The 12,232-nt window shown below is 50.3% G+C and overlaps 3 protein-coding genes and 1 non-coding gene across 4 annotated transcripts; 3 read left to right on the plus strand and 1 right to left on the minus strand.

Annotated features, from left to right (window-relative positions):
* The first annotated feature begins 65 nt into the window (after nt 1-65).
* On the plus strand, nt 66-1,806 carry SMAC4_00754 (uncharacterized protein). Its single transcript, XM_003349817.2, has 4 exons — nt 66-254; nt 321-640; nt 797-991; nt 1,085-1,806. Exons 1-4 carry the CDS (start codon nt 113-115, stop codon nt 1,664-1,666), a joined length of 1,239 nt encoding a protein of 412 aa, XP_003349865.1. The 5' UTR covers nt 66-112; the 3' UTR covers nt 1,667-1,806.
* Nucleotides 1,807-4,588: 2,782 nt separating this feature from the next.
* Nucleotides 4,589-4,661, plus strand: SMAC4_13482. Its single transcript has one exon. It is a non-coding gene; the product is annotated as a tRNA-Lys (tRNA).
* A 404-nt stretch (nt 4,662-5,065) lies between these two features.
* Nucleotides 5,066-9,952, minus strand: SMAC4_00755 (uncharacterized protein). Its single transcript, XM_003349818.2, has 9 exons — nt 9,092-9,952; nt 8,949-9,047; nt 8,228-8,919; nt 7,941-8,184; nt 7,480-7,859; nt 7,239-7,329; nt 6,696-7,173; nt 6,206-6,641; nt 5,066-6,169 (listed from the first exon to the last, which is right to left on the minus strand). The coding sequence occupies exons 1-9, from the start codon at nt 9,120-9,122 to the stop codon at nt 5,615-5,617; spliced, it is 3,006 nt and encodes a 1,001-aa protein (XP_003349866.1). The 5' UTR covers nt 9,123-9,952; the 3' UTR covers nt 5,066-5,614.
* Nucleotides 9,953-10,367: 415 nt separating this feature from the next.
* SMAC4_00758 (uncharacterized protein) lies at nt 10,368-11,927 on the plus strand. Its single transcript, XM_003349819.2, has 2 exons — nt 10,368-10,684; nt 10,769-11,927. The coding sequence occupies exons 1-2, from the start codon at nt 10,460-10,462 to the stop codon at nt 11,573-11,575; spliced, it is 1,032 nt and encodes a 343-aa protein (XP_003349867.1). The 5' UTR covers nt 10,368-10,459; the 3' UTR covers nt 11,576-11,927.
* Nucleotides 11,928-12,232: the final 305 nt, after the last annotated feature.

Consider the following 12,232-nt stretch of genomic DNA (forward strand, 5'->3'; position numbering starts at 1 on the left):
ACACCACCAAAGCTGGAAAAAATATGCAAAAACTCGTCGGGTCGCTAACAAATTATCGCCAGATACTGTACTTGCCACTGCTGCATCATCATCATCATCATCATCATCATCAATGGCACGCCAACGAGCTGCCCGATTGTGGGCATGTCTCGCCCTAGTGGCCTCGCTTTGCGGAAACGCATTGGCCGTGGGCCCGTCCCATGATGTTGCCTACTGCGCTGCCGTTAACACGGCTGACCCTGACATGGACGCGAGTGAGTGACTTCAATGAGCCCATCGCCATATTCCCATGTAGCCCTACATGCTAACTCGCATTGCAGACGAGAGCGACTTCCAGTCCATGGGTCTCTGCTACCAAACCTGTGCTGGTGCCGAGGAGCAGTATGCCTTTGCTGTGGTTTGGCAAAAGAGTTGTTGGTGTACCAACACCGTACCCAACTCAGCCGATACCGTATCGGCCAAACAATGTTCAAATTCTTGCCCCGGATATCCTACAGATTGGTGTGGAGGTGACTCCCTCTTCGGATATCTCAAAATTACGGGCGTCAAGCCGTCCAGCACGGCCGCGCCAGCATCAACCAGCACCACCCAGCAAGTCACCAAGGCGACGAGCAAACCCGCGACTAAGTCTACGACTACAGTACGTGTCTTCTCTATTTCTCCTCACTCAAATCCCTATCCCCTTAACGCCCCGGTGTCCCTCTTTCCCGGCGCGTTTTGATTATCTTTCCTTCATCTTTTACATATCATAAAACCCCCCCTCGTTCACCCTTGCTTAAACATCTCGGGTCCCCAGGCTGTGATCATCAAGACTGAGACTGAGCAGACCACTGCGATCAAGACTGTGCAGAGCACGGTTCGAGAAACAGTGACTGTGATTCCCTCGGTGAAGTCTTCGGTGACTACTTCCTCAACCGGTGTTTCTTCTTCCACCACTTCTTCTTCCACCACTTCTTCTTCCACCACTTCTTCCACCACTCTCGTCACTTCTGTATGGGTTTCGCACTTTCTTTCATCCCTTCTCGTCACACCATGCATTCATCCGAAAGTTCCTGGGTGCATGTAAGGCTAACATAGTGGATAGGCGACACAAGCTACCGATGACCCCGTTACAACAGATCCGACGCAGCCAAGCACCCAAACCGTCACTGTCGGCGGAACAGTAAAAACCGTGGTCGTCACACCAGCCCCAACTGCCACCAGCGGAGGTCAACTTGCCGAACCGGAACCCAATGAAAAGAAGAAGGCAATCAGCACAGGAGCCGCCGTGGGAATCGCCATCGGTGTCGTCGCAGCTCTCGGAATTATCGGCGTTTTGCTCTGGATTTGGTGCATGAGGCGCAGGAGGCAGAAGGAAGAGAACGGTTCCTCATTCGGCTCGCCACGCGGAAGCTCTTCGGGAGTGATGAAGGGCGCCACAGTCACCGAAACTCGCTTTGGGCCCGATGTAATAGCATGGGGGGATGGCCCTGGATCCAAGAGGAGGAGCACCTTGAGGCCAGTCGACCCACGCTTGAACCCGTACGGCAACGCTCTGTTCGAAGGCCAAAACAAGAGCCGCGAAAGTATCGCATCATTCCAGGACAACCAGGACTACTCAAGACGAGTTGTCGGCCAGCCGCGGGTACTGAGGGCCGTAAACCCGGATCCAGTCATGGACGAATGAGAATTGAGCGGACGGCGGTTTCGACAATCACTCACGACGCACACGAACGTTTCCTTGCGATTTACATCATCATCATCGTCATCATCACCATCCTCCTGGTCATTATATCACCACCACCATCGACTGTCTTCTGCATTTGCATTGAGATACCACGGCGTTTTTTTTTTTTTTTTTTTTTTTTTTTTTTTTGCGTTTCATTGTTCAACTGGGCGACGGCAGGCGGGCTTGTTTTGCTTTGGGGGCCAGAGGGGAGGGAAATTAAAAGAGGAGGGGCACGGGGGTGCTGCTGGCTTATGTCTGGTCATCAACCATCATGTTTTGGTTCTTTTTTGAGGGGTTTCAAGCGCTTTTTTTTTGTTCATGTTAAACCACACTTGCATGCGCACATACAAACAGACGACCAAGAACGCCGATTATCTACCTGCCCTAATTTTCTTGTCCTCCTTTCTTTTATGATTTTGGGTTTCAGCACATCTTTGGTTCTTGTACCGCACGAACGTTCGTCTAAAGTGGCTTCGGTCTGGTATTATATCAGATGAATACCGAAAGAACCACAGAACCCGACTACCTCGCATACACAACACTTTACCTCACTCAACTTAACCACCGAAAGGCACTCACGAGCATTCTTACCTTACTACTTTCACATCGGATTCACGGCATTGCGGCTTTTTGGACAACTTTGCGGAAACACGACGGCGCATTGGACACTACACAACGGTCGAACTGCGAACTTGCGCACGCTTAGATTTGGATCAAAGTCACGGAAGCAGCTTTTGCCGCGGTTATGGGACAGGGTTAAAGCTGTAGTGTAGATGTTGCAGGTTATAGTAGAGCCAGGTATAGGTGTAGCCACGGCGCCCCTTAATCCTGTCACTGACTAGGTCTAGGGGTTACAATATGGCAATCAGAATATCCGAACCTGAACCCAACAATGACTTTCCATGTTTGCGATTGATTGACGACACCTTGTGTAAAAAACCATGTGTATCCAATCGAGGAGGTGTCTACGCGTGTCGTTCGTCATAGCGGGTACCCAAACTTGATCCTGCTTGTTAAGATCGCCAGTGATCACTTCCTGTTCCTAACGAGGGCCGTTCATCTCATCTCATCTCATCTCATATTTTTTGCTTGCTGTTCCTGATCAACATACCCTCGCAGCACACGCACATTACGCCTCGTTTTATCTTATGCGAATCATCGAACCAGTCAGAGCGTATATCTGGTCGGTACCTGAACGGTGATTGATGGTGTGCACACCGTACATGCACGTTTAACCAATTCCAACCAACCACGCAACGACTGAAATGTATGGATCTTCATCCATCCATCCATCCATCCACGAAATAAGATAAGGGGGGATAAGATGGAGTGCACGGCTCGTTCGGCTCGTTGTCAGGGTTTATGTGTAGTGTACGGGAAGGGAAGAACAAAACCCGTGTTGGTGTATGGGGTCTTGTTTCAATTGGCCAATTCTCGGCTTTTCGACAGTTGCGGGTGGCGAAAGTGAAAAAAAAAAAAACAGAGAGAACCTATGTAAAACTCAAAACCAAGAATTTTTGAACGGCCCGTAGGTAGGCTCGCAGGTTTGACGCAAGCTGCAAGCCCCAAATGCAGTAATGCAGGTACACACAACGGAATCACTGATGTGATGCAGTTTCTTTTGAAGATCCTCATTTCTTTTATACCTCTAAGGGTTGAGTGTTTTGGACTGTGTTGGACCGAACCAACAACCAACAGAATATAACTCTGCATACCTAGCTAGATACTCGCGTTCTAAGGAGTGTACGTGTATGTAGTGTAGTGTAGCTGTTCGAACAGGACCGCTAGCGGAAAGAGACGGGAATGGTTGAATTGTTGCTTGGAGCACACATGGATTTTCGCTTGCAAGTAGATGGGAAATTGAAGTGGGAGTCTTGGAAGTCTATGACGCAGTTGTTTCTTGTCAGATGTGACCCCCATGCCGTTGCCGAACGTAAGGAAATCCACTTACTGAATGTACATATGTACTTGTATGTACACCATCCAGGTACTTACATGCTACTCTGACTACAACATATATGCAAACATATGCAAGGGGAAAGGGGGAACGGGACGCCTCTGAATCCGATATTAAAATCCCATCAGCAAGGACGGACGAGATGCAATCATGGAAACAATGATTGCACTTTGTTGATATGCTCCCCACGTGCTTTCGTGCAATGGTCTCTCGATATTATGGATTGAAATTAACAGTTTGATGCAAACACGTGCTCTTTACAACTCAAAACTCAGGGAGAAGAAGGAAATCAGTGCACTTAGGTTGTATGTTCGAACGCTGACGGCGGTTCCAAAACTTGCCAAACCGCCGGAGTTCGGACACCGGGTGCTGGGTGCCGGGATCCTCGGGATGGAGGGAGACAAGGAAACCACGAACGAGCCACGAGGAATGCACCTGCCTGTCCTGTCGGTCCCGCCTTGCAAGGAATGAAAGAAGAAAGGCAAGGGATCGAAAACATGGGGAGCAAGGGAATTGAACGAGAAGGAAAGAAATTACTATACAAGAAAAACAATGGGATTGAATGGATATCTAGGGTACCAACCTGGTGGTGTTACCCGTTGATGCTGCAATGGACTCACTCACTCAACTGGACAATGATCATTACCTACCTATCTTTGTTCTCCTGGTGCCCTTGTTTGTTGTCCGTATGGCAGAGATATTTTCAATCAAATTGGGAAGATGCCTGCCTGCCACCTGGCTACTCATTGATATTCTGGAAACTAACTCTCTTGGGTTTGTATCGAAAGGACAATCAACCTAGATCATTCACATTGTGTGTGCATTTTTCGGCATCATCAAATTATCAGGTAGGTAGTAGCTACGTACATAAGCCCTATATCCTGGCCGGTGCTTTCAACATCCAATGGCGGTTTAAAACAACCGCCCGGCTAGCTCAATCGGTAGAGCGTGAGACTCTTAATCTCAAGGTTGTGGGTTCGACCCCCACGTCGGGCTCAATTCCCGATGTTCCTGGTAGCAGGACAACATCATCTCTTTTTCTTTTTTTCCTCTCTGTGTCTGTAGGGGTTTGATTTTGTTCATGGGTTTTCTCATCTTTCTGCAGTCTTGCGCGTTGTGTGTTTTATCTTCCATGGAAAAAATGTCCTTCAAGGGGAAGTGGGGACTAACGCCAAACCATTTTGTCACGTTGACTGAATGTACTTGCTCATCATTCGTGTATTTAGAACACAATATACTAGTTGTTATCACAAGTTGCCATACTCTAAGCAAGACCGTTCATGGCATGTATGTAATACCGCCTTTGTAATATACAAGGCCTGCTAGGATGACATACACATCTTCGCCATCGATGAGTCCTTATACCCAGTCCCAGCTAGCATGCGTTGTTGTTGTTGTTGTTATTTTTAACGTCTACTTCCGCCTCCCGTAGGGCATGAGACGTGCCGCACCGGTGAGTCTAGCATACAAAATTAAGAGCAGTGCCCTAATTGTCCACCAAAACCATTAATCCGAGGGCAAACCGAGGCCTACTGCCAATGTGAATCATGTGTTGCCCATAGCGTAAACGCGGCCCAACACTTATAATCGAATCGCCCAGTAGCTAGCATGCGTGTACTTATGTAACAACGAGCTTTTAATATAATGACCTAGAACCAATATTCGACATGACAATAACGCATAGATGCGTTAATATGCTCAAGAAGTGAATCCGACACCGTACATAAACATAACCCCGATGACCTAAACCCAAATATAAACCACACAAGACCGCCATATTTTTCTACCAAATCTGTAGACACCCGAAACGCCCAATTGGGCATCATATCCTCGATGACCCATTCCATTATTTTGCCGAACGGGCCAGGACATCTTGTAACACAAGGAATCCCTATCATTCGCAACATATCATGAACAGCCGAAGAGCAATCCATAAACTTCATAGCCACTCATTGATCGGTGGGCTCTGGTTTCACAAGGTCCACGTCGACACTTGGGGCCCGGGAGCTGTCCTCATCTGATGACGATTCAGCATCATCATCACCCTCGTCATCCTTGCCCTCTGTCGCGGTGGATCCCTCTTCCTCGTCGTCAGAGTTGGGATTGCGCTCACTGCAGAAGCTGGTGAACAAGTCACGATCTTCCAATGGCTCCCGCTTGATGTTAGAGATAGGATCGGGACCATCAGTAGCAGCTCGCGGAGGCCGAGGAACACCATTAGCAGTTCCAACAGCCTCGAGGCCAGCTGTAGCAGCTCGAGTGCGCTCATGAGCAACACCAAATACCTGGGCTGCCTCAGGCGCAGCAGTGCCAGCTTGCAGAGGTTTGGGTGGAGTAGCAGCTTGAGGAGCAGCAACAGCTGGTTGAACCGGTGCATTATGATCATTAGTGACCGCAGGAGCCGGCTCGACGGGCTCAGCTTTAATGGTAGAGGTTGCAGTTGGCGCGGAAGACGGCGGAGGGGCATCTACCATTGATGCATCAGCCATCGAAGTGTCCATCATCTAAGCATCCGCCATGGTTGTGTCATGGTCATCAACAAAGGAGTCAGCTTCGTTGGCCGCGGCGTCCGGAGCGACAAAAAGGCCCTCGCTAGCAGCCCTCTTCTCCTCCTGCTCCGGTTCTTCCACCTTCTCGGGCTCTTCAGGTTCGCCCCCGACAACAGGCGCAAACACAGGATCAGTCTTTTGCAGCAATGGCACCATCTCTGCTCGAAGTGCACGCTCAACTCGCGGGAGCCCTTTACGGCCCGCAACCTCAGCACCGATCAGGGTGGCCAAATAATCTTGGCTCAGTATGTCGTGGAGATCTTCAGCCTCATCTTGAAGTCGCTTCTTGATCTCCCTGCACATAAGATCAAGCTGATCTTGTACAACGCGAGTGGCAGCCTGGAACATCGTCATACGGTGGGCTCCAACGTGACCAACCATTATGTCCTTCATGCGCTTGCAAGATCCCGGACCGGTGAATAGTGACCTTGGTTAGTGATTTATGCTTGGCAAGCGATTGTTCAAGCTTTGGGTAAGTTACATACTTCTTTCGTCAACACAGCCCACATACGCTCTCTCCATCTGAGTCTGAATCTCGGGCGTGAAGGTGCGGTTCGCATCGCGCTGTAGGTCTTGGACAATGGCATTAAGTGTATCCGGCAGCTCCGAGACCTTCTGGCCATGCGCTTGAAGTTGCAGCGCCAGCATGTTGATGCCTTGGGGATTATTTCCACGTTGTTGACTTCGCATTGTTGCCTCCCTGTGAAAGGTCTCGAGCAACAATTTGGTGGATTTGGCGTGGTCCTTCAGGACGCCAGGAAGGCGGCGCTGGAAGGTCCGCTCCCAAGCAGTACTCAGCGGTGTGTAGATCGGTTCAATGAGCTCCGCGTTAAAGTCTCGAGGACCTGAAGCACCAGAGTACACACCGTTTCGGCGACAGGTGGCTTTGTACGTTGCCCAAAACAACCCACCTGCATCTCTGTGTGCGCCCCAACCCGAGGCGGTGGGTACCGCTTTCTCTGCAGCCGTAGGTTGTATGTTAGCCATGCAATGCTTTTGTTCTTCCATTCCAACTTGTTCGTACCTGGAAGATACTTGTCGAGGATCTCATAGATGTTCTCCGCAAGCGCCTCCTTGAGATTGTTCAAGGTTTCCTTTACCACATCATTCAGTTCCTGCGAGATGTTAGCAGCAGTCCAGCACTTCGGGGGTAGGCCAGCGCAATTACCTGCTCCATTTTGCCGAGCCGCTTACGCAAGTAGCTCTCTTCCGCTCGCTTCTCACTGTCTGTCAGGTTTGATCGTGTGCCGTCATTCGTCGCCCACATACTCATCGAGTTGAGAATCAGAAAGGTCAGCAAGGAAGCGTCTGCAGTTAACAGCACGACCATTTTCTGTCAGTTTCTGAGCGTGTGCCTGAAGTTGAGGAATCTCAGCTTCCTCAAGTGACCGGAACCCAGCGCTGTTGAACTTGTCCCTCACCATTTTCCCACTGAGCTTCTGGAATGCACGGCTGCTGACACAGAAAACTGGAAGGGTCTCCGCAACTTCATCATAGTTTCTCAAGTCGACATCTGAGTCGAAGTTCTCCTCGTCTTCTTCAATTGCCGTTTCTTGATCCAGCTCTTTGATCCCCATCGCGAAGTCTTTCTTGATCGCCGTCCGCGAATAGTTATTTCGGCCTTGGATGCAGATAGCCTTGACCTCTGACTCCAAGTTCTTCTCGGACTCGATCTCCTTGATGAGGGTCCGTGTTTATTTCTCCTGGGCTTGGAGATCCCTAATACCAGCACGGGCCTTCTTCTTTTCATCTCTCAGAGAGTAAATCTTGCTCTCGATGTCCTCTTTCGTCAACGGCTTCTTCTCTCCGCCAACCTTGGGGTCAGAGTTTTCCTTGTCGCTGGAGTCGCTCCTTTCGGCATCCGAGTCCTCACCATCGCTGCCGCTGTCACTGCCAGTGCCACTGCCAGTGTCACTGTCAGTGGAATTGTTGTTGCGTCGTTTGCGGCTTCCCCGTGCTCCGCCACGGCGCTTTCGTTTTTTTGGTCGGTTGGTCTTCGGATGGATCGTAGACCTGCTCTCCCTTATCGAATTTGTCCAAAAGCACCTCCCACTTGTCCACTTCTTCGTCAAGATGGTCGCGAATATCCTCACAGGCACCTATCTGATCTTTGAGATCGACGACCTTCTTCTTAAGCTTCTTGATATCGTCTTCTTTACTTCGGATCTGTGCTTCGTGTTCGGAGACACGATCTTCAAGATTAAGACTCTCCATTGCCTCGATAACTGAGATATCATCGGTCTTGGAGCAGATGAAAGTGACAGCTGAATAAGCACCGTCATATTTCAGTTGGCGTTTGAAACTGTCGCCAAGCAGAGACTTTCCCGTTTTGTCATCTACAGCACGGGTGATGGGTGCCACAATCCAAAGACCGGTACAAGCCTTCATATAATTTGCAGCAACCGCCGCTCTTGCTGCGTTCGAATCCTGGACACCGGGAAGATCGACGAGGCACACTCCTGTGGAAAGGACAGAGGCCTTGGTGTAGATGCGGACAACCTTAATCAAAGTCCAGTACTCAATCGATTTGTCCGTATTTTTCTCCTTGCTGTCGACGTACGACTGCAATTGGCGGTAGACACTGCCAGCTGTGGTGGCTTGAAGCTTCCTTGTCGTGCCCAACACACTGCGGACTGATGGCTGGTTCACGAGCCCCACGGGGTTATGCCTGGGCATGGTCTCCTTAACGAGACGGGGGTAAACAGCTTTGATCTTGGCATAGGCGATACCTCACCGTTTTCGTCAAGGAGATCGCTGTAGAGGTCTTGTAACTCCTTGAACCATTCGGCCGATGTGATGAACTCGACTTCGGCACGGTAGAGTTCACTGGGGGCTCATCGTCCCGTGCGGGCGCTGACGGTGCATTGAAGCCCTTACCGTTGTGGGGCTCGGGCTTGACTGCGGGCATGGCTCCTCTGTGGCGAAAGTCTATAGGGCTAAGTTAGCCTGGGCCAGGAACAGGGGAAAGGATTGTGGTCCGCAGGATCCAATTGGTTGCCATCAACTCCTGTTGCGGATGCTATGCTTCAAGAATGAAATGTACGTACCTTTAACACCGTTCTGGTTTGCCTATTTGTTTCAGCGGTTGACTTACCAACGAGAACACGCTTCTTTCGTTAATGTCGAGTAATAGAACGGAACAGCACGTACGAAAGAACAGAGGCACATAGCAACGCAACGCGTCATTTGACGTCCAAGTGTTAAGTATTAAGCAGGCCTTTGGTCCCAACGAGTAGAACTAGTTGTTGCGAGGATGGTGGGGTGGATAGAGAAGGCAGGCAATTCTACACCATCTCGGAAGGACTGTGTGGAATACTCAAAACCAAGTGGAAAAAACCGAGATGTGTCGAATGTCGTGGAAAGTCTCAGGAAAGTTACTCGATCGAATGGGTTGAAGAAAGACAAGAGACCGAACCCATGGAAATTGCCCGGTCGACATCAGTTTCGACAAGTGGACTGGAAATGGAAATGCGGGGATGTGCGCTGCTTCGAGTCCAAATCAGGATCCAAATCGAGTCACTCGCAGGCGCGGCACCATGTGAAACGAGAGGGACAAACGCGCCTCCTGTGCCCTAAACATCCGATAAGCACGCGTGTTAAGGCGGAGACCCCACCTAAACTTCACGTCACCCCGTGATTCAATTAGCGCGACGTTCTTGATCAAGCCCACACCCTGCTAGTGCTTGCCTGCCGGGGGTCATGGTGGGGGTTCCTAGGTTACTATGGAGTCCCTGTCTGTTAGTGCTGTTAGTGGCAGCTCCATACGCAGAACGCAGGTACTTTCAAGGTACATTGAGGGCCCGTTGCAAGTTCAATCAAGCACTGCATACCTACCTTACGTATCATCCCTCATTGAGAGGGCTCAGAGATGGTCTTCAGTGATTGATATGGGATGAAGAGCTTCGTTGTTTTCAAGAGACGTTTGACGTACGTCTCATATATCATATCTCCAAAAGGTATATGGTAGCCGCAGTCATGTTTCTAACAGTAACCCGTTAAGCTCGATTGCTCGTGCCCTCGTGTAAGTGATGCACGTATAACCCGTACCCTAACCCAGACCTCCCTAAGAGGGCAGGCTGCCAAGACGGGCAGCCATCAATTGATTGCTCAATGCAGTTCGCGATTTGACTTTCGCAACTCTTCCATCCTCCAGCTTCATTTTGCGCCAGCTACTTATTCTTCCACAATACCAAATCGACGATAATCAATCAACTTCGAAAGACGACTGCGAGTCGCCAATCCATCATGTCGCATATGGTAAATCCTCTGGCGACGCCAGACCAGCTCTACCAACGGCGCTCCTTCAGTGCGCTTCCCACCGAGCTGCAAGACGCCATCTTCTTTTCGACCCAATGCCTCACCCAAGCAGCCGGTCTGCTCCTCCAGCTCCCGCAATCAGTCACAGCCCAAGCGAACGTCATTATTGCGCGATACTGGCTAGAAGAGCCCATGATGTCCCATGAGTTTAGTGTAAGCCCTTCTCTTCCTCCCACCTCTCCCCCAAAAGTCGCCACGACCAGAACACTCACTAAACACATCTTTCCTTTATCCCAGGACATCTCGGCCGCCTCCGTTTATCTAACCGCCAAACTCTCTCCATATCCTCGCTCTCCACGCGACCTCGCTCTTGTCTACAACTACCTCCTCTCTCCCTCCTCGACCTTCTTCCAACCGCTTGCGAGCGCGTCCGGCGACTCACCACCACCACCGCCAACCAACATCCCAAACGACTACTACCTCCCCGAGCACATCTACAACTCATTCCACACGCGCATGCTGGACTGCGAATCCCGCATCCTCTACGCGCTCTCCTTCAACACACACGTATCCCTTCCCCACCCACTGGCGATCACATACCTCCAAGCTCTCGACTTCCTCAACACCTCCAAGTCCACAGTATCGAAACGAACGCTTGCGTACCTAAACACTGCGCTATTGTCGCCGCAGATGCTATACCTAACCAGCCAGCCGAACGCGCTGGCTGTGGCGGCTATCTACAATGCCGCTAAGGATGTGGGCGCCAAGATGCCCGAGTGCGAGTGGTGGGAGGTGTTTGATGTGGATCGGGAGGAGCTGGGTTTTTTGGTGGTGGGTATGAGGAGTGTAGACGGCTGGGGGAGGAAGATGAGGGAGGATGTGGAAAGGATTAAGGCGGAAACGGAGAGTGGGAAAAGAGGGGGCATGATCAGGAGGAGGGATGTAGAGGGTGAACTAAGGAGGAGGGGGCTGAGTGTTGGGAATGGTTATGCCAAAGGCGCTGGCGGGACCGGTGCTGGATCTGAGGAGCCGGTCGATATGGAAGCGGAAATGGCTAGGAGGATGGATGAGAAGATGGCGGAGATTGAGGGCAGTGCCTCCTGATGTGTTCCTTCACGACATTATTGACTGCGATGGTAACGATCGTGATGGAGTTTGAGACAGCAGGTGAAGCGAAGTACAGACGCCCAAAAGAGGAGATATACTGATGGAGGACAGCGATCTAGCTTGAAAAGATACCCAATGCTTTGAATGAAGCGCATAGCATGTTACATGGACGACTACACTTGTTCCAAAAACATTACGGTGTCAACGCCAAACACTTGCTTCAAAGTCAGCAACTGTAGTTGGGAGCATGTAACGTTCTCCGTCTTCTTGATCCTCCCCAGCTTGTGTGGGTATATTCGTCCATTACTCTGCGTTGCCCGTTGGCCCTCCCGATACAGACACAAGTATTCTGAGCTGTGGAAGGGAGGCAAAAATAGGGAAGAAAAGAGTGGCCCGTACCTGATTCTAAGCGATAACTTCTAAGCTGGACAGTAGGCCGCTGCGCAGAACCACGAAGCATCAGCCAAGTAGTGTTTGACCATTACACCAACGTGCCACGGAAATGTCTATGGACAAGCTGTCTTATATACCCTATAATGAGTGGGAGTAGGGATGATGAAGAGGTCTAATGTGGGCTCATCAGCCTATATCACGGATTAAAGAAATGATAATTAAGACAGAGAAGAGAGATATATCCACTCTCTAACAATAATG

Source organism: Sordaria macrospora, chromosome 3, assembly GCF_033870435.1.
Source record: "Sordaria macrospora chromosome 3, complete sequence".
NCBI classification, from domain to species: domain Eukaryota; kingdom Fungi; phylum Ascomycota; class Sordariomycetes; order Sordariales; family Sordariaceae; genus Sordaria; species Sordaria macrospora.